The sequence below is a fragment of the Panicum hallii genome, chromosome 6 (assembly GCF_002211085.1).
Source record: "Panicum hallii strain FIL2 chromosome 6, PHallii_v3.1, whole genome shotgun sequence".
NCBI lineage: Eukaryota > Viridiplantae > Streptophyta > Magnoliopsida > Poales > Poaceae > Panicum > Panicum hallii.
In genome coordinates, this window is record NC_038047.1 from 41,285,954 (window position 1) to 41,306,952 (window position 20,999).

Here is a 20,999-nt window from a genome sequence, read left to right on the forward strand (position 1 = left end):
ACGCAAAGAGAATTACGAAAGGAAGGGGACGGCAAGGAGACGTAAGGTTGGGGTGGGAATGTGACGGTCCTTGCAGACGTTGGAGGTGACGCCGGCGAGGGGAGGCAAGTGGTGGGGGTATGGACGGAGGCATGATGGTTTGGAGGAAAGGAAAATAGAATAGGGGACGGAAGGGGTAAGAGAAGGCTGGTTCTGATACCGTGGCCGGTGGGATATGCATGTAAGGTGAGCTTTTTTGCAGAAAAGATGAGCAGATGGAAATAATTTTTTTTTTACCCCGAGCAAACGGATAAGGGGCGGAGGGGACGGGGCTCTCGATGAGCCGCAATACGCAGAGCTCTCTCCACCTAGCGCAGCGTATGCTTTTTTACAGGAAAAAGAAAATATCATCCGCATAGGGCTATATCTAACATATCACAAATAAATGCTTTTAGAGGGGTTAAAGTGCTAAATGCCATGGCTCTATTTTTAGCTGGCACCGTACTTCCAGTTGCAGGCACTCCTTTTCAGTTTTGCTTGCTCCAGCCTCCAGAAACCTCCCGACTGCTCGCCAGCAATCCGGCCCCGGTCCCTTCCCCAGACACTGAATCTCAAGGGGAGCGTTGTTGCAGCAGAAATCCCGAAGTTCTCGAGCCAAATTTGGTCTTGTTCCGCTCAAATTGCCTTCCTTTCGCTGTGTTCTTGTGGGCCATGTCTCTGTACGACGGGCTCGCCGGAGTTTATCCGGAAGAGGAGGAAGACCGCCACGCCGTCCAGATGGGTGACTCCGACTACGAGGAAGATGAGTCGGACCAATCTGTAAGTGAAGCTGCTCTCTGCTCAGTTCTTGAGACATAAGATTTTGCTCTCAAATGCTGTTGCTTTGGCTTTTATGCGGTTTATTTCTTCGCTCAATTCACGTATGGCATGCCTATGCCTTGGTTTTACACAAAATTATATGTGAAGTTAGTTTTGCTGATACGCACTTCAACACTTGTCTAGTTCAACGCATAAATTTTCTTTGTTTTTGGGAATTTTTTGTTTAGTTTAGTCCCTACATTAGCTCAGTTTCTAGATTTATTTGAATATGCAGCTAGGAGCATTGGTTTCAGGCTAACTTGGGTAATTTTGTGTTTGTAGACTTGTAAGGCGACAGAAGACACAACCCCTATGGATGTGAAGAAAGGGAAGGATATACAAGGGATCCCTTGGGACAGGATGAACACTACAAGAGACAGGTACAGGCAAGCAAGGTTGCAGCAGTATGCCAATTTTGAGAACATACCTAATTCCGGAAGAACCTCGGAGAAGGTATGGCATAGTTACACATTCAAATTAGCTGGTTCAGTTCTTTCCTAAATAAATTGCGTAATTTTTATGTGGTGATATTGGTTCAGGAATGCACACCTGCAGAGAAAGGCCAAGTGTACTACGAGTTTCAGCACAACACGAGATCGGTGAAATCGACCATTCTTCATTTCCAGGTGGATTTTTAAGTGTTTTTCATTGCAAATGTTAGTCACTTTGCTTGGTTCATGCTATCCACGAGGGTTATTAGACATGATAATCGAGATAGTATATCTGCTCTTTTTTTCTTGAACTTTTGTTGATCGGTGTAATGAATTACTATAGAAGTTTGCTAATTACAGCGCATGTTTGTCATGTCCAACTAAGAAAAGGAGACAACTTATCTTGATGAATAGTGGTAACTAGTGAACTACAAACACTCTACAGTAGTACCACCAAGAGTTTAGCCTTTTCTAATCCCCCTCAATATTTACTTGTCAAAATTGTGGCTGGTCAGTTAAATTGAATTGGTATCCTAGCGCACAAGAATTACCATTTTCGCTGCACCATTTTTAATAGTGAATGCAGATTTCTATATCCTATTGGGCGTCAGGTGTCCAATTTTTTGAAGGCCACCTCAATTTAGTTGCCTTGTATGTTTGTAGAACTAAAGTATCAATTGGCTGCTCAAATTCTTTTGTTAAGCTTGCTCCGTTGCTGTTTTGCAGTTGAGAAATTTAGTATGGGCAACGACAAGGCATGATGTGTATCTTATGTCATACTATTCTGTGCTTCATTGGTCAGCATTGACTCGTGAGAAGCAAGAAATCATTGATCTTCAAGGGCATGTCGCACCATGTGAGGTATAGGGTTTCACGCTTCCAGATATTTATTTCAGAGCCTTGTCTATTTGATGTATGGTAATACCAACCTTGTCTTTGTGCTTTGACTTCAGAAGCACCATGGAAATTTCTCTGAGGGATTTTATCATACTCAAGTCAGTACTTTGGCAGTGAAAAACAACTTGCTTGTTACTGGTGGATTTCATGGCGAAATAATATGCAAGGTATTTCTTTTCCATTCTCACCTCCTTCCCCATTTCTGCCAAGCAATTATAATCAGGGTCTGATGCCTATTTGTTGGCCTGGGGAACACAGTTTTTGGATCGTCGAGGAATAAGCTATTGTTGTAAGTCAACAAATGATGACAATGGTATTACCAATTCTTTGGAGATATACGAGAAACCTAGGTACTTTATTTTCTGCTGGCAAATCATTACTTTGATTCCAAGGAATTGTTAACTGTGAATGTCAACCTAATCATGTATCTTGCTTTCTTCTTTGTAGTGGTTCTCTACACTTCTTGGCCTCAAACAATGATTGCGGAGTTAGAGACTTTGACATGGAGAAGTTTCAAATCTGCAATAACTTCCGATTTGCTTGGCCTGTGAATGTAAAGCCTTCACCAAATTCTTTGATTGTCTATTTTAGTGTTGACTATGTTGCACATTTGTTGGATTTTCATTTTCCTAGTCAAATCTTGGTGTTCAAGTGGATGCTCTTTTTTTTTCTGTCAAAGAGTGCCTTCCATTTTCTGTGGTTGGAAAACTATTATCTTATTTTGCCCCCGTTTAATTTATGCAGCATACATCACTGAGTCCTGATGGCAAACTTGCTGTGATTGTGGGGGACAATCCTGATGGACTTCTGGTTGATCCTAATTCAGGAAAAGTAAGAAGAATGCAATCTCCAGTCACTGACTTCAAATATGGAATCCATAATACATACAAGCTTATGTTTGTTTGTTTCTCGCAGACGGTTCATGATCTCCGTGGCCATTTGGATTACTCCTTCGCATCAGCATGGAACCCAGATGGCCGAACATTCGCCACTGGAAACCAAGACAAGACATGCAGGGTATGGGACATCAGGAATCTCTCCAAATCAATTGCCGTACTGGGTGGCAATATCGGAGCCATCAGGTCAATTCGCTACACATCCGATGGGAAGTTCTTGGCGATGGCAGAGCCTGCAGATTTCATCCACATCTTTGATGTTGATAGTGGGTACAGCAGGAAGCAGGAACTGGATTTCTTTGGTGAGATCGCAGGCATATCATTCAGCCCTGATACTGAAGCTCTTTTTGTCGGTGTGCATGATCGCGCATACAGCAGCCTCCTCCAGTTCAGCCGCCGACGATTCTACTCGTACCTTGATTCAACACTGTGAAGTTGCTACTGGCAGGGATCTGTGAGTGAGATCCAGATCGCAGGTTGTAGAAACTAGAAATGGGTGTATATGTTTGTAGGTGTTGCTCTGAAGAAACCGATGTGCGGTGCGTTTACTTTTGCTGAACAAGGTGTAGATATTCAGCTAGCCATGTTTCTTTTGCTGAAAAAAGCTGTAGATATTCAGCGAGCCATCTTTTTGGAGATTTGTGCTGTTTCAGCTGCTGTAACGTTGTTGTACATAAAGGGCTACTTGATCAACAGTTTCACGCAAGTTGTCATCGATTCAAGCTGATTTTGGCGTCAGAACCTTCTCGTAATCTCTTCTAGACGAATTTGTCAAAACCAGCGGCTAATCTTACAGGTTCAGTGACAAACGAGGCACCAGCAGATTTGAAATGTATGTCAGTTGAGCAGGAAACCTTGACCTGAGAAGTGACAAAAGAATAGGAAGAATAAAGAGGTAGCAGAATATTGATCTTAAGGAAAGGTTTTATGAGCTAACTCATGCCTCAAACGGTAAATTACAAGAGAACAACTGTAAGCATGTTTACACAAGGGGTTTCCCGATATACTCTTCTACAAGCTCAGGTAGGTACAACCTCGGTAGACGAGGTAGAGAGTCGCATAAGATAGGTTCCTATAGCAAAACACAGCAGTAAAAACTGAACGAAACAAAAGATTGAAACCCTACTGGCCTGAGATTGCAGCTGCAGGACTTCAGAACTACTGGACAGCTCTTTGCACTGCACCTGTAGCTTCTCTGCCATCTCCTCTAACACCGTTGCTCTGTTTTCGGTGTGTCGGAGTTTAAGTCCAAGCTGCTTGTATTCTTCAGATAGAGACTTTTGCGCTTTGTATAGAGCCATTTGATCCTCGGCCAGAGTTACTGAGGCTTGATAAGCTCTTGTTAGGATGGTGCACTGAATCTCTGCTTCCATCTTCTCCTGGTACAGTTGATCTAGTTCAGATTGTGACATGAGATCTGTATTCTCGATTGTGGTAGCTTCGAGTTCATGTATTCTTGAAGCCTTCTCCTTAATCAGTGCTGATGCCTCTACCAACCTGGACTCGAGATGTTTTATCCTTTCATTTACCTCTTCAAAAGGTTCCTCAAGATGGACCGATCCACTCCATTCATCATCATGGACATCAAAATCAGCAGTTGGTTCTTTTCCAATTGCCATGATTTTTTCTATCTCTGCAATATGCATAAGGAGAAATGACTATATTAAATAGAGCAATATCAAGAGGATGGTACTATTTCAATCCACTACATGTGAAAATGTAACCATGCTGGTAGTGTTAACAAATGAAGAAAAGAATTTATTCAAGGGGGAAAACATATCAAGAAAATTTATGAATTGTTAGGAAATGCTTCTAGGAGAAGGCGATATAATTCTACTCGCAACGAGGAGCAAAATCCCCAGCAATCATTTATCCCCCTTTTTTTCTTCTGGAGCTCTGCCATTCATCCAAGCAGAACAGAGAATTACAGCAGGTTGTATTGTCGAGTTGAATCAGATGACAGTTTTATTGTTCAATTGCACTGTTCACTGCCAACAAGATGACCTAACATTATGCTAATCGTGAGATAGATACTAAATGCTAGTTGATGGATAAAACCACTTGAAGGCAACAGATGAATAGATTCATCAGACATTTAGTACACAACTTCTTTTAGGCAGCATATAGTTCAGCCATTTACTCAAATATCGACAGTATATAGTGCAGCCAAAGTTAATTTATTTCCAGAAAACTGAGCAAACAACTTTTTAGGTAGCTAAGTAAGCAGCAGCCAAATCCTGAATTCTCACTCTGAAGCATAGATAATTATATGGCAATGTGGACTTCAAATCCTAAGACAGATGCAGCCAGACAATAACTTTGATTAGACAGACAGATCATACAAAGTTAAGGTCGAATAGCAGGATTTGGGAAAGAATCATAATGTTCTGAATAACGTATGTCACATTTAAGCGATCCGATAGTGCATGGAAATAAACTGACAATTTGACCATACCGTTCTCAAGTGCTTCCTGTGTTCTCTGAAGTAGTAACAAAGTTGATTCATTGTAATGGTCAGCACCTGAATGCATCCTTCCATTCTGTCCCTTCCCAACACTCGCCTCATCAAATGTATCCTCGACACCATTGCCAGAATCAACATTTATCTGAACCGATCTACCCACCACACTACTGCCATTATCTTTGCAGTAACCAATCGATCGAACCTCCTCGCTTGGCCGCCCCTCGTCACTGAGCTCGCAGTAATCGGAGAAGACCTTATGAACACCATTGACGCCGGCACCAGATTGCCGGGCCTTCAACTTCAAGGCGTTCGAGCTGCGGAGGTCAGACTCGACGCTGGACCGCGAGTTATCAGCCTCGGTGGACACGGCGGCGCCGTAAACAACCCTCGGCCTGTCGGCGCGCGGGTTCCTGCCATGCAGAGAGGCGGCGGGGGCGCGGGAGCGCGACAGCCTGTCCCGCTCCCGCTGGAAGAGTAAGGCGTGCTCGTGGCGCGGGAGCACGCGCGGCGCGCTCGCGGCGGTGGAGGACTTGCTGCTCCGGTCCTCGCTGTTGTCGGACTCGGCGCCGCCCACGCCGACCGAGAACCCGGCGGGCGCGACGAGGAGGCCGAGGCCGGGGTCCAGCTTCCCCGGCGGGACGAAGCGGGACTCGACCGAGGCGGTGGAGCTCTCCGCCTCGGCTACGGGCGCCTCGTGCTTCCCCTTCGGCCCGCCGGCGGGCAGCGGGAGCCGGCGCTTGTGGAGCTGCGCGGAGTCCTCATCCCCGGCGCCGCCACCACCGACGGCAGCGGCTGCGGAGGCGTAGCCCTCTCGCCGCTGTTCCTGTCCCCGCCTGATACGCCGCCAGCGACGGAGCCCGCGGCCCTTGGTGGCGGCCGCTGCGGGAGAGCTCTTGGGAACAGCCTCCTCCTCGGCCGCCGCCTCCGCCGCCGGCGCCCGGGACTCGGCGGACGACTCGACGGGGCCGCTCGCCACGCTATCCATGCTGCGCATCAGTGGAGGAGCAGAGCAACCGCGACGCTGGGCAGGAGGAACGAGCTCCGCGGAGCGGATGCCATGGCTGGCTGGTTCTCGCCTCGTGGGCTTGGAATTCTCGGCCTCGTGGGCGTGGGTGGAGGGAGATCCGAGGGGCGGCGGCAGCGGAACTGCAAGAGCGAGACGAGGAAAAAGAAAAAAGAAAACAAAGGAGAAAAGTAGGAAAAAGTTTTCTAGCCTTTTCGATTTTCCAACACAATTGCAGAGCGCAGGACACAGATGCTGGGGCAACTCTTGCTAAGGGCCTGTTTACGTTCCCTCCAAATTTCAACTTTTTACACTCTCTCCATCACATCAATTTTGGAACACATGTATCGAGCAGTAAATATATGTAAAAAAATAACTAATTGCACAGTTTAATTGTACATCACGAGACGAATCTTTTGAGCCTAGTTAGTCCACGATTAGATAAAATTTGTCAAATACAAACGAAAGCGTTACAGTACTCCGGTTTATACATTTACAATTTGAAAAGTATCTAAACAAGGCCTAAACCAGGGTCCCGGCTCGTTTGGCCGGTCACCTTCTATTCTTCCAGAAGCCGGGTTTGCCTTGCCACTTTTTTAAAACGCAGCTGAATTCCGAATTTATTAGTTATATACTACGTGTAAATATCATAAACTTGTATCATTAGAGAAGTGATACGAATTCATCTGCATTTATAATGGCCAAACTGGAAGGAACTCGCTGCAAAGTACTACCACACTGGCTTTTGCTCTCGGAGTCGGAGCGCTGCTCTTCAGCTCCGGTGCGCCGCCGCTCCAAACCAGCGATGGCGCTCCGCATCCACGAGCATGCCCAGACCCAGCTGCGCCTGGTCGTGAACTCATGATCGGCCTCAATAATCTTGCCGGCCCCAAAAACAATTGGATCGCAGGTGTCCTCTCCGGCTCCTTGCGTCGTCGTCGATACCCAGCCCGGCAGCCACGTCAGTGAGATAGTCGCCTGCTGCTGTCAAGTTGCCCAACGTTGCCATCCTCGACTAGGTTAGCGTGCTCAGCTTGCTGGTCCTTACCCTGCCGGATCAGCTGCATAAAGGTAACTGGTTCCTCAATCAAATAATCCTTTCCCCACTTCAAATATTTATTGTGCTATACCGTACAGATTCAACTTTTATTTGTTAAATAGGTTCATTCTTCCTCATGTGGCCTTCTTGCATGTGATCTTTTAGTGGTTAGGACCATACCATTAGTCCATTACTACAAGATGGGACATTACTCTCTGGGCCCTGAGGTTGCTCCACGAAGCAGCCAGATCTTAACAGCACCAAAGTAAAAAAAATAATGATTCAAAGGTATGCGTAGATTTCTATTGGTGTTGCCTGAGCTTTTCTTTGAAACAATGGTTCATTATTATTTATCCAATCCTACACGAAAGCAGTACTTTTTATTAGAAGAAAACAGTACTTGAACTAATAGTAGAATGTCTTTATTTTCTCCATTATGGCCTCCTGGAGATCTGGAGTTATAAAATATAGATTGTTTTGATGGCTTTCTTCTAGATTTTTAATTGCCCTTTCAAATTATATGGTTGTCCTTTTATTATCTAAATCCCTTTATAGCTGAATTTTCCAAGTTTTTTTTACCAAAATTTTATTATGTGCATTTGCCAAGCAAAACTCTTTATTCGTTTTTTTCAGCTACATGCTTCCAGATGATTGGAAACTGGTGGCAGCTTTTACAGGAACCAGAACTTTGAAAACTGTCCAATGGATTACAGCACGGAGAATACTGGCTTTGCTCAAAGGAATGCAGTTGCTGGTGTAGGTATGGAGGATGCAAGAATGTACGATGGACTTAACAGGGACAATCATACCCTATCAGAGGTAGCTGCCACTGGTATTCGAGCACAGATAAGAATGTACGGTGGACACACAGGGAATGATCACCCCCAGGCACCCATGAACCCTTATTCGAGCACAGATAAGAATGTACGGACGACAGAACACACAGACAAGCGGACACCCAGGATCTGGAGACACACAGTCGACTTCAACTTCCTCGCATGGAGTTTCGTCTTTGGGTTCAACAGGGAGGTCCATGGTGGACATGTATACTCCCCGCCTTCATCATGAAACAAACTATCCAACAGGCCTGTACAGTGTTCCTGGCAATAGAAGCGATGTGACACCGGATCCTATCAACCTCACCTCTCGGCAGCAGTATCCATACCCACATCCCGGATCTTTCAGTGACTGGCATGGCTAGCGACTGAACTTTTAAAATTCCCATTGGATGCTCTAACTGGCATTTGTGGTTTGTATGTAATATAGCGTGAAGATGAAAGAGAACCCCTAGGATGTTAAAATTAAAAGGTTACTATGTATATAAATGGTGAAGTTGGTTAGTGGTTCCATTTTGCGCTTCGTTACAATCTTGAGCTTCATCTATTGAGTTGCTGATTGTACATGTTTTTTTTCCCTCCTACTATAATTTTGTCGTGAGCAGGTGCATGGGCTATTTTTTGACGCGTTCAAGTTGAAACATGCCCATTGAAGTCCTGCAGTAACTACTCAAGAATGCGTTGATGGTTTCACATCCCATTCCTGTCGAAGTTGTCAGGTCGTTTCTTGTAGTGTCTAAAGTGGGATTTGTACGTGTGCTCCGGTTGAAAGTTTGAATCATATCGAGTTAGTTTCTGTCAATCCTGGTGGAGTCAAAGTTGCTGAAGCAAGATTGTATAAAACTACCTAGATTCGATTCTATCTAAAAGAGGTACCAAGTAAATTTACAATCCTATGCACTGCTTAACAGAGGCTAATTCAACGGATAATATTTTTGGCATGCCGATCGAATACAGTTAACGTAGGATCATAATTCATACATAACCCCATGTTGTAAGGAACAGATCTGAATGTCCCTGCTCCTGTTAATGTAATAATCTATGCATGTCTTTCGGGCTAGCAGATCCACAATCGAACCAGAAGCTTTAGCTTTCTGATCCCGTGACCTCAACATTGTACTTTTATTTCTTACATGCATAATTCTCTCCTTCAGAATAACAATGCAGCATGGCAGCAGACATTTGTCTTCGTTCTTTCAAAAAAAAAACATTTATCTTCGCATTTAACAAGGATATCTATCTTACATTCCGTGTGAATCATATTTAGTTAAATGCTTACTTCTAGGCTTATTGTTGTTTATCATTCTATATTTCAATTTAGAATATCCTTTTGATTTTTTTCAGGCAGTCAGTTATTCCTTCGATTGACGACAGTGAGTTACTTAGTAGCACACATTCTACAAAATTGTTCCAATCTTCATAGGCTCATCACATAGTTGAACTGTCATTGATTACTACGTGTAGTTATATTTATTGTGACATCATACAACTCTACAAACCTCTGTATTAGACAATATTAAAAACTTCCATGCTGAATTCTGTATGAAAGTTGTTCATTGCTGATGTCAACAACGTGAAGGGTGTTTTTTACCCTGGGTTGTTCTCCGGCGCGCGCAGCGAAGCGCGTGGACCATCCTAGTAGAGAGTCATGAGAAAGGGAAACCCTGTGTCAACCAGGCGGACTGACGGAGACCCGCGCTGGCTGCACGGGTGAGACGGGGGGTGCCGAACCGCCGACACGTAGGGAGCGGGTGCGGCGGTGGGCGGACAGGTGGGCCGTCGAACGTGGCCGGCGAAACAGGTGAGCCCATCGCCTGCTTGACCACGAGCGATTATTCTTCAGTGACCGCTGCCAACGATGGTCCAGAGTTGTTTGAATTGATGGGCTAATTTTCAGTCGGATCACATCAATTGTTTAGATCAATTGTTTAGATGCTAATTAGAAAGTTTAGATATGAGCTAATTATAAAACCAATTATTGAAATGGAAACTAATTTACGAGACGAATCTACTAAATCTAATTAATTCATCATCAGTACATGTTCACTATAGCATAACATTATCAAATTATAGACTAATTAGATTTAATAAATTTATCTCGCGAATTAACCTTCATTTATATAATTAATTTTATAATTAGTTTATATTTAATATTTTTAATTAGTGTCAAACGTCATCTTATGTGACAATCCAAATTGGATGAGGCCGCGTGCCCGTCCGGCGTTCGGCGTGCCGCCAGGAGACCCCACGACTGCTGGCTGTCTGGCAGCGCTCGCGCTCATCCGCGGCGCACGCGTGCGCCCCCGGAGCCGCCGTGTTGGTGCCCTCGGTGGTATGTCCGGCGCGGCGCCCGCTGCTGCGTGCGTACGTGGACAATGGCGGCTCGTGGGCTGCTTTCCTTTCCAACGGCGGCGTGGGCTGGGCTGTAACGACGCGCGGAGGAGAGGAGAGGAACGCGCGTGGGCTGAGCTGTAACGGTGTGCGAACGCGGGCAAGCGCGGCCCGCGAGCATTGCCAACTCAGTCCGGTGGCCCGTGAAATCTCATCGAGCCCACGCCACGAAATGGACTCCACTCTACTACCACCAGGCCGGCGGCCTCGCGTTCGCGCACCTTATGACGACCGAGGAAACATGCGGGCGGCTGCGTCTGGACGGGCTCAGCGCGCGACGGACCGGGCGGCGCCGCCGACGCCATGGGCGGAAACGGCCACAGCCAGCGAAGCCATGCGCGCCGACGACCCGCCCATGCGACGCGCTCCCGCCTCTCGAGTCTCGACGCAGGCAGTAGGCAGCAGGCTGATGTCACGACCCCAAAGTTCATAAACATGATTAACAATTAAAACAACATCATCATGAGCATCATGCAAATATAATGAAGCATCATGTGTGTGCATGTGATTAGTTTGAGTTAATTAATTTTTTTGCATTGTGTAAGTGAGTGTTGTGAAGAAAAGTTTAAATTTTTCTAAGTAGCTGTGCTCCCAAAAATTTTATTCAAATACTAGATTTCAAATGGTGAATTTCAAATATTTTTTCGCAATTTTTTGATGATTATCTCGAGCCATAATATTCTTGGAGTCTTTGAAAACTGCACTTTTGTTTGAATTTTTATGAGTAATCCTTAATGGCTTTTTGAGTTTTTGTTGTTGCAATGTGGTCTCGGTGGTTTGATCTTGCTCCAGTAATTTTTTGGTAATTTTGGTGAGCATCCCGCCATGCCAAGCCCCTCATGCGCACCCCGCCCTCGCCCCGCTCGTGCTCTTGGCCGCGTCCCCTTACCGGCCGCCGCGACGCCGCGTCGCGCGCGCTCGTTCACGTGCGGGCCGCATCGTGGGCGTGCTCTGGCCGCACCCCCGCGGCGAGTCAAGGCTAGCGGCCGGCCTTGACTCGGCACGAGCCTGCCTGGCCTCCTGGGCCCACTTGTCGGCGCCAGGGAGTGCCGAATCCAGGTGCCCGTAGCGTTTTTCAGGGTTTTGGATTTGTTTCATTTGAGCTGTGAACTTGTAAATTCCATAGAAATTTGTGTAGGCCTCCAAAAATTATGAAATCTATTTTGTTTGGTTCCTATGTGATAGATCTGCATGGAAAAATTGTTTGGTTCCTGTACACTTAGATATGATTTATCTTTGCCAAAGTGATTTAATTGCTTGATAAATGGTAGGATGCTCTAAAAATGCCAAATTAGATCTTGTTGGAATCCTTGTGAAATGTGCTATCTACTGGTGCAATTGTGCAAATGAATCTATGCCGTTTGATAGGATTTTAGTGTGTTTAATTATTTTCTTCCTGCAAGTTGGTTTAATTCATAACTTTTGTTTGAAAGGTGATGAAATGTAAAAACCACTTCTGTTATCCTTGTTTTCATGTCTATTCTCCTGCAAGGGAGGAAGAAGGCCGGTGAGGGCTTGAATCGGGCAAGGGGGGCGGAAAGAGGTGCCGTGCTTGCGAGGAATTAGGCGGAGGCTCATCGGCGGTGGTGAATCATGCGCGGCCGGCGGAGAGGAGGAAGGAGGCGGTGGCGGGAGGCGAGAGCTAGGGTTTGTGGGAGGAAAAGAACGGCGCCCGAATGAAGTGAGGGGGGAGGGTGAGCGGCCGGGATGGTTTCCCCTCCGCGGCCACGCTGGCCCAGCCAGCGGCCGACGCGCGGTTGGCCAACGGGCGAAGCCGGAGGCGGGGGGAAGGCGAAGGTGGGAGGCTGACGGGTGGGCCCGGGCGAGTGGAAAAAAAAGAAAACGATGATTCAAATTCTAAATTCAAAAACTTGTACTTCCCGAGTTCCAAAATTACCAAAAATTTACTGGAGCAAGATCAACCACCAAGAACACAGTGCAATAATAAAAACTCAAAAAGCCATTAAGGATTGCTCACAAAAATTCAAACAAAACTGCAGTTTTGAAATATTCCAAGAATTTTATGGCTCGAGATAATCATCAAAAAATTGCGAAAAAATATTTTAAATTCACCATTTGAAATCTAGTATTTGAATAAAATTTTTGGGAGCACAGCTACTTAGCAAAATTTCAACTTTTCTTCACAACACTCACTTACACAATGCAAGAAAATTAATTAACTCAAGCCAATCACATGCACATGATGCTTCATATGTTTGGATAATGCTTATGATGATGTTGTTTTAATTATTAATCATGTTTATGAACTTTGGGGTCGTGACAGCTGACATGACAGGCTGCCACGCCCGCGCCATCACGAGCTGCGGTTCCCCAGCATCATTCTGATCCAGAGCACGTTATAGTATTATTAGTAAATGGTAGCACTGAGTATGGGGAGAAAAGGAAGGAAAGAAAGGAAGGCAAGAGCGTTGCAGAACAAAGAAATTCGCGGCGGGGAGTGTCACGTCCTGAATGAGGACAGACCACGCGGCCGACGGGGTCAGGTGGACGCCGCGGATTGGGGCCTACTTTCTTGGCAGAATTTCCGGCTGACGGACCACGTCGCGGACGAGCGCCCAATTTCGACGCTTTTTTGCGCCGCGATCCAGTGGGCTGGGACCGCGGGAACCTGGGACGGGTGCGCGGGGCGCCTCGCCTGTCGCTCCGCCTCGTCCTGCGCGGTTTGCCGCGAGGAGGCGCACGGCGCCACGGCGTCCGGCGCCGCTGTGCCGGAGATAACACGCGGCGCGACCGGTGCCCCCCTGACGGCCTGACCCTGATTCCCTGACGCTTCCGGGGGACACGGGCGCATGGCGATGACCGGCGGTAGCGTGCCCCCGCCGGAGCCACCGAGCCGTACCCAGCGTGCACCGCGCAAGCCCATGCACGCTCCCCCCCCCCCCCCCCACCCACCCACACCAACTCCCGAGGCTTATCCCGACGCAGGAGCACCCCATGCCGCCGGCGGCCGCTGCTCCATCCCCGGATGGGATTGCCCGCACGGTACGCACGTTTGCCGTCGCGATCCCCAACGGCTGGCGTCGCCGGCGCACGTACTGCTTGCCCCATCGATCGGGTGGCGTGCACGGGATGACCTGCTCGACGTTGCGTTCCTCCAAACCGCCTGCGATCGCGACCCGCGTGCGGGAAACAAGCTGTCGCGTCTCGGGACAAAACCAAGCCTAGGAGTAAGAGAGAAGCCTGCTTGCAACTCGCAATCAAGGGGATTTTGAAATTAATGCGCTGTATTTGCTCCAATTCCGGTAACACAAGTACAGTACAGTAGTAGTAAGTGTACACCGCACGATCTGACGCTGTCATCAACTTGCGAAAAAGAGAAAGAAATAGAAAGGAAAAAAAAGTCTTATTGAAAGCACCGGGACGCCGGGACGGCAGCAGCAGCGAGAGCGAGGGGGAGAGGGAGTAACAGATCAACACAGCCACATGCGGATCGTGACGCGAAAGAGGCTCATCAGAAGAGGCGGCGGCAGATGGTGACGCCGTCGGCGATGGCGAGCTGGCAGACCTCGACGCGCTCGTCGGCGGAGAGGCGGGCGTTGAGGTCCCTGATGGCGGCGGAGAACCGGCGGTCCAGGTCCGAGAGCGGCGTGTCGGGGGGCAGCGCCACGGTGCCTGCCCACAGCGTGTTGTCGTACACGATGGTGCCGCCCACGCGCACCAGGCGGAGCAGCTGCTCGTGGTACCGCACGTAGTTGGGCTTGTCGGCGTCGACGAAGGCGAAGTCGAACGCCCCGAGGTTGCGCTCGTCGGCGAGGAGCGCGTCCAGGTGGTCCAGCGCGGGGCCCTCGCGGAAGTCCACCTTGTGCGCGACGCCGGCCTTCTCGATGAAGGGGCGGCCGATCTCGTAGTACTCGCGGTCCACGTCGACGGCGATGACCCGGCCGTCCTCGGGGAGCGCGAGCGCGGTGGCGAGGAGCGAGTAGCCCGTGAACACGCCCACCTCCAGCGTGTTGCGCGCGCCCGTCAGCTTGATGAGCATCCGCAGCAGCTGCGCCTCGTCCGGGGACGACTGCATGAACCCCCACTCGTGCTTGTCCGTCACCAGCCGCAGCTCCCGCATGCACTCCGGCTCGTGCGGCAGCACCGACGTGTCCAGCACGTACTGCAACCAAGCCCCAAACAGATTTGGTTTGGTTTAGTCGCAAGCAATCACCAATCAGGTCAGGAAACGATCGATGCCGGCCGCGGCGTCGATCGATCGGCTGGTAGCTAGGTCGTTACCTTGTAGAGGGCCTCGCTCTTGAGCAGCGTCTTGTTGCTGCTGTCGATGCCGGTGTGGACCTGGGCCATGGTGTCGCCGCCGGCCGCCATGCCTCTCTTCCCTCTCTCTTCTCTCTCGCGCCGCCCTGCTTCCTGCCCGAGGTCTAGCACTCTAGCCGGCGGTTGCAGGTGGTGGTGATTGGTAGCTGAACAGGTCGCCCACTGCCCGGCCTCGCAGCGATACTCTATTTATGAGCTGGGAGTAAGCAGGGGTTGGTGTGATGGTGCCGGTGCCGCCCCTGTTGCCTGATTGCTCCCGCCACCATCGTTAACCTTTATATAAAAGCAAAGGCGAGTCCCTCGGTAGACTTTACACCTCCGGCGCTCACCTACTCGTTCCTTCCTGGAAGCCTAAGAAATTTCACTCCCCTTTAGCCGCTGGTTGACCCACCAAACATGGCGTCGTCTCATGAAACGTTTACCTCTTCAAAATTCTAACCTTTTTTTTCAAATTTTTTTGGAAGAGGAAATCCATGGATGAGGAAGGAACGGAGCACCCGTCGTTGTGGCAGTCCACGAACGCACGATCCGAGCTCATTCCTACCACCGCCGCGCGCGCCACCTGCCGCGACCTACCCCACTCCGCGCTCTCGTGGATGCTATAATTTTTTTTTTTTGAAACAAGTGGCCAATCGCTGCGCGTGCGGTCGGTCGTTCGAGGAAGCGCAGGAGTGGTTCAGCGAAGGCGCTGGGACGAATCCGCCTCGCCGAGACGACGATGGGGTCGATTCGGCACGATTTTGCTGTGACCAACTGACCATGGCCGATGCCCCGCCGGCAGGGATTAATTTTTGTTTAGTCCGTCGAGGGGGTGGGTGTAAAGTCAGTAGAGGACGATTTTTTTTTTTTGAAATAATAATAGGAGACGATTTCTTTACTGTTACGTTAACCATCGCGTTCACGAGGGGATTATGCTAATCGGAACACGAGAACAAGAATACGGGATGTCGGATGGGTCCGGGTGGCGTGGGGCGGCGGATCTCCGAGCGCACGTTGCGTACAAGGGGAGCGCGGACGGAGGAGCTGTCGGGCGGGGTGGCCGCGGCGCGCGCCTCCACTTGGGCGCGGCGCGCGTTCGGCGGCGCCAGGCCAGGCCAGGCCGGCCGAACCCCGCAAGCATCGCCACCCAGCCGCGCGTCGCTCACGCGTCGGTGTCGGAGCTCGGAACGGACTCTGGGAGAGGAACGGAAAAGGAGGAAGCGCCGCGCACGCTTCCATGTGCCGCCACCGCGACGAGCGAGGCGAGGGAATCCGGACGCCCTGGCCTGATCAGCGAAAAAAAAGGAGCGCCATGCGCGCACGACTGCTCCTCTCCTCGGCATCGCTAACGACTCGTCCGGGCAGGGCCGCCCGCGACGGCCGAGCGGGCTTCCCGTCGCCGCCTCCGCGGGGCCAAGGCGCGCACCGGCGGGTCACCCACCCGGCTGCCCACCAGACCCGACGACAGGGACGCGCACCAGCCACCAACCGTCCCACCCTCTCCCCGGCCATAAGCGACGCGACGCAGGTCAATCGCCATACAGCCAGCCAGCCACTCCCGTGCGCGCCTGCCTGCCTGCCCTGCTGTGCGGAACGCGCGGGCGCGTCAGCGTCGTGTGGGGGGGCGCCACGCCGCCGGCAGGCGCGCCAGCACATCGGCGGACGGCGGGGCCGGGGCCAGGTGGGGGTGGCCGCCATTTGGGGTGGTCGACACGGAAGGGGAACCTGGTTCCTCCGGGGGGTTGAGGCTGGGCGACAGGGACAGCCGCGCCACTCGTTTGGATACATGTCCTGTCCATTGCGTTATCGTGTATGCGTATGTGTTTACTCCTGACAGGTACATGTGGTGTTTGCCGACGGAGGAGCAAACCCAATGAGCAGATCTTAATTTTCCTCAAATTCATTGAAGTGCCTTCTGCTGCTGGATGATGGTCTTGCAAGTAAATGATGGGGTCAATGCTCATGCAATCATGCTACCACAACTTATGTACGCCTGCAAAATACCATTTAGGTAATTTGGTATCATCGCAACTAGAGACGCAAGTTATATTTATTTTGGGTCATTGGGTGGATCTAAAAACTTGATAAAATAAATTAGGATGATATTGTGTGTAATTGATTTATGAGGAGAAATGAACTAGGATGGCATGCGATCGTAATTATTTAGTTGACCCATAAAACATAACTGAGTACCCATTTGCACATCTAATTGCAACTTTCAGTTAATTTTTTTTCAAAACAAACTTTAGAATATTAGAACCATGCCACAATGGCATCTGATGCCTCTGATCCCATTTTTTTCTTAGCTCCCGTATTTTTATATGGACCGGAATGCCCCTGCGCTGGCCGGCCATTCTTGCTTGCACATGTGCGCCCGCCGTGGTAGGCGACATTGAAATGAACATGGCCACTAATCGAAAAAATATCTTACTTGTGCTATTAGTGAGCTGGATGGTGTTATAAGCAAAGAACTATATGTTTACCCTAACGAATGGTAATCCTCACACTCAATCATCATAAGTTCATAACACCGGGCGAACCTTTTTTCTCACTATCGGTCAAGTGAAAATCTAATTCATGTCATTAAAAATCCTTGCTTGCTGCCATATATTTTGTGCTGGTATTTGAATGTTTCTCCATATGGATACGAAAAGAAAAGAAAATGTAGTGACGACGACAATGACAATGAAACGGCTAGAGCCCAAAGGAATACTACTCCCTCTATTTCAAAATATATGACTTTGTTAGACTCAGCATGGTCTCCACAACTATACTTTGACACATAATTCACTATGCATTACAGTATTTTTAGCAGCAAAGGCATAATCATCAAAAAATTCTTTCAAGTGTAATCTGATAATACAACTTCTATAGAATAAAACTTATTATATCAACTAGAAATTCATCATGTTTGAATTTAAATTAGGTGCACGTCTTATATACGAAAAATATTGGGGAGACTACTGTACCAACGTCAACGCCTGCACAGCGCGATGGTTGGTTATGGGAGCACGTCCGGGCCAATGCGCTTGCTTGGACATGGGTTGGGTTGGCAGCACAGGAGCGCTGGACGACGGGTGAACCTGTCGACGTCGTGTGCAAGTGGAGGTTGTTGACCGATCCTGACCCTAAAATTTCAGAATGCAGGGCTGTTTCCAGTTATCCAAAAAAAAATGCAAGGCCGAGGCTTGGGCATGGACCAAAACCCACACAAATATCTAACCCGTTCGCCACGCTGGACGAGAAGAGATGCCAGCTGCCGACTCGGGCTCCATGCATATCTCATCTAGGCGTTCGTTGCCGTTTCAACTGGTACGGTCAGATGACCTACCAGCGACGAAGGTTTTGCGGCGACCGGCGACCAGCCGTCCGTCCTCCCACCAGACTCTCGCCGACGGTGACGCGCACCAACCATGTAGCACCGCCCGTCTGGCCGTCTCCCCGGCCGCGACCTAAACTGACTGAGCCCGCCGCGCCGGCGTCGGCGTCGCCGTCACGGACGCGGATAGGCACCGCCGGCTGGCGAGGCCGACACGGATCGGAAGAACGAACCCGGGGGTTATCGCTGGCCACTTGGCCAGTGTTCCCGGTCTGAAACGAGGACCAGTGCATAGATCCGTCTGGGTCTACCTCTCAATCTCTCATACGCACTCGCAGGTTGCAAACTTGCAATCATGCGGCATCCATTCCCGCGAGCGTGCGCGCGCGCGCATTTAATTGGGGCTGCTTGCATTTATTGCCAGCCCCTGTTCCAGCTCGGACCAGTCGGTCAGACAGCCGGAGGTTTGCAGCCCGGCCGGCACGCACGCGTCTGCCCCACCGGCCGGCCACCACCGCCAGACTCGCCGTCGTCGTTTTCGAGCACCAAACCCGCCACTGCCCCACCGGGGTCGGACGGAGGAGCCCAGCCAGGCAGCCACACCACACCCGAAAGGCACTGTGCCGACTGCCGAGGTACGACGCCGGCGTGACGGCGTCGGGTATGGCGGCGCGTGCCCGATCGGTTGGCCCCTGGTTGGGACCGCGCGCCGCCTGCTGGTAGGGGATGCGCCGAGTCGACACCTGACCGGAACGGTGGGTTGGAATAGGATTGGATGGAGAACAAACATAGCGCGTGACGTTGCGGGCCTGCAATCATGCGCGCTCATGCATTTATTTCACATCATTTGGGGAACGCCGGAAGAAGAGAGAAGGGGAGAACCGAGCCGGTGCCTTGTCGCAACTCTCCGGTTCTTTTGAATCGTCTTCGAGTGGTAGTAGTCAGTTGGATAGAATCGGAAGCAAGGGCTCCAAGGAATGAGTCTGTTCCACGCTCGGCTACGATTTTTTTTTAAAAAAGAAGATGCTCCAGACTCTTCCCAATGGAAGATTAATTCAGTTCAAGCTTAGTTTTTGACGTGCTATGGCAGAGACTACTGCACCGTATGGATAAGAAGAAAACCAATCAACGTCATTGAACGCTCGTACCTGTCTAAATTGGACTGTGGACTTCAATACCAACAACCCTTGACACTCGAAACTTGATTGCTCTATTGTCGCACCCGATTTTATAAATAAAATCGAATGCACATCACGTATTTGTTAGAATTTGTTTATTCATATATGTAACATTTACAAAAGTGAATATCATTGTAATGTTATTATCTACCAATAAACATCATTACAGAATGATCCGAGGTTTGAAAGAAAATTACATATATACCGAGTCTTTAGTGGAACGGGCCTCCATCTCCACAAGCAGCTGTCAGATCCGGAGTCACGGGACTGCGTACATAACGTAGTTTAAAGAGGTTTAAGAGATTAAGTCCGCTTTATCTCTTATTTATCTCATTTATCTCTTATTTATCCTGTTTAAATAGGAGACAGAGCTAACCGATACAGAAGGAATCTACCCGAAACGTGTTCTGGTATGATTTCTTAGCTTGTGTTGGTTAGTATCTTTGTAACCCTAACCTCTCGGATATATAAGGGAGGATAGGGACCCCTCTCAAAACACGATCTTTAGGTCATTCTACACCTAAGGCAATACAAACCACCATACAGGACGTAGGGTATTACGCGCTTTGCGGCCCGAACCTGTCTAAGCTTTGTGTTCCTTGCACCTTCGAGTTCCTGATCTTGGCGTCTCCTCACCCAAAACTTACCACCTTGGGTATATCCCTCGGTAGGCAGCCGGTTAAACACCGACAGCTGGCGCGCTAGGTAGGGGAGCGCGTTGAAGATCCACCGGCGAACTCGATAGCATCTTTCTAGTTCACCAGGTGGCGGATTGCTACCTTCACGCATGTGCATCGACGGATCGATTCATCGAGTTCGAGATCGGATCCTTCAGCGAACGGCTACATCGATCTCGACTACTCGGCTCGACTTCACCTCGCGCTGCAACGTCGATGCACCGCGGCCGTCGACCTCGACGACCCGGCTCAACTTCGGCTTGTGCCGCAATATCCGCGCGTGGCAGCAACGAGTTCGACTACTTCGACTTCGCGAGGACGATCGGCAGCTCGCCGACGACTACATCAACTACTCGTCTCGACTTGAAAACTAGTCGGAATCGGTTCCGACTAGTCGAGCTTCATTAACAAATCATTGCAGCTTCATCAACGAGCTCCACGGCTTCGTCGACATTCGTCCACGAATCAAGCTAAGTGATTTATACCTTTTCCGACTTGTTCTTCACAAGATCGGCTAACTTTTTGGGTACGCCTCTCGACGGGCATGAAACCCTCGGGGGCTACACCATGATCGATTATTTGTCCGTGTACGTCTCTCGGTGGGCATGAAACCCTCCAGAGCTACACTTCGCCGACTACTTATCCGTGTACGACTCTCGATGGGCATGAAACCCTCCAGAGCTAAACTTCGCCGACTATCTTTGGCGCACTGCGCATCCTCTTTGTCGCATGACGACTACTTTCTGCTCGTGTCTCCTCTTAACGATCGCT

General features: G+C 49.4%; 3 protein-coding genes and 1 long non-coding RNA gene across 4 annotated transcripts; 2 read left to right on the forward strand and 2 right to left on the reverse strand.

The window, feature by feature from the left end:
- Positions 1-475: 475 nt before the first annotated feature.
- LOC112896689 (uncharacterized WD repeat-containing protein C2A9.03) lies at positions 476-3,786 on the forward strand. Its single transcript, XM_025964767.1, has 9 exons — positions 476-798; positions 1,120-1,290; positions 1,377-1,463; positions 1,995-2,129; positions 2,222-2,332; positions 2,424-2,515; positions 2,613-2,718; positions 2,910-2,996; positions 3,081-3,786. The coding sequence occupies exons 1-9, from the start codon at positions 691-693 to the stop codon at positions 3,492-3,494; spliced, it is 1,311 nt and encodes a 436-aa protein (XP_025820552.1). The 5' UTR covers positions 476-690; the 3' UTR covers positions 3,495-3,786.
- Positions 3,787-3,949: 163 nt separating this feature from the next.
- Positions 3,950-6,727, reverse strand: LOC112896688 (WPP domain-interacting protein 1). Its single transcript, XM_025964766.1, has 2 exons — positions 5,517-6,727; positions 3,950-4,694 (listed from the first exon to the last, which is right to left on the reverse strand). The coding sequence occupies exons 1-2, from the start codon at positions 6,517-6,519 to the stop codon at positions 4,081-4,083; spliced, it is 1,617 nt and encodes a 538-aa protein (XP_025820551.1). The 5' UTR covers positions 6,520-6,727; the 3' UTR covers positions 3,950-4,080.
- Positions 6,728-14,018: 7,291 nt separating this feature from the next.
- On the reverse strand, positions 14,019-15,338 carry LOC112897774 (tricin synthase 1-like). The gene is made up of 2 exons (XM_025966171.1): positions 15,037-15,338; positions 14,019-14,917 (listed from the first exon to the last, which is right to left on the reverse strand). The coding sequence occupies exons 1-2, from the start codon at positions 15,124-15,126 to the stop codon at positions 14,267-14,269; spliced, it is 741 nt and encodes a 246-aa protein (XP_025821956.1). The 5' UTR covers positions 15,127-15,338; the 3' UTR covers positions 14,019-14,266.
- A 1,342-nt stretch (positions 15,339-16,680) lies between these two features.
- On the forward strand, positions 16,681-17,216 carry LOC112896353. The gene is made up of 2 exons (XR_003229431.1): positions 16,681-16,891; positions 16,964-17,216. It is a non-coding gene; the product is annotated as an uncharacterized LOC112896353 (long non-coding RNA).
- Positions 17,217-20,999: the final 3,783 nt, after the last annotated feature.

What these genes read in the sequence shown, in the direction of transcription:
- LOC112896689 (XM_025964767.1), top strand. Translation starts at nt 691, where the DNA reads ATGTCTCTGTACGACGGGCTCGCCGGAGTTTATCCGGAAGAGGAGGAA. An exon ending in CCGGAAGAACCTCGGAGAAG is followed by an intron (nt 1,291 to 1,376) that starts GTATGGCATAGT and finishes ATATTGGTTCAG; the next exon opens with GAATGCACACCTGCAGAGAA. An exon ending in ATGGCGAAATAATATGCAAG is followed by an intron (nt 2,333 to 2,423) that starts GTATTTCTTTTC and finishes TGGGGAACACAG; the next exon opens with TTTTTGGATCGTCGAGGAAT.
- LOC112896688 (XM_025964766.1), bottom strand. Translation starts at nt 6,519, where the DNA reads ATGCGCAGCATGGATAGCGTGGCGAGCGGCCCCGTCGAGTCGTCCGCC. An exon ending in ACAGGAAGCACTTGAGAACG is followed by an intron (nt 4,695 to 5,516) that starts GTATGGTCAAAT and finishes TGCATATTGCAG; the next exon opens with AGATAGAAAAAATCATGGCA.
- LOC112897774 (XM_025966171.1), bottom strand. Translation starts at nt 15,126, where the DNA reads ATGGCGGCCGGCGGCGACACCATGGCCCAGGTCCACACCGGCATCGAC. An exon ending in AGAGCGAGGCCCTCTACAAG is followed by an intron (nt 14,918 to 15,036) that starts GTAACGACCTAG and finishes GCTTGGTTGCAG; the next exon opens with TACGTGCTGGACACGTCGGT.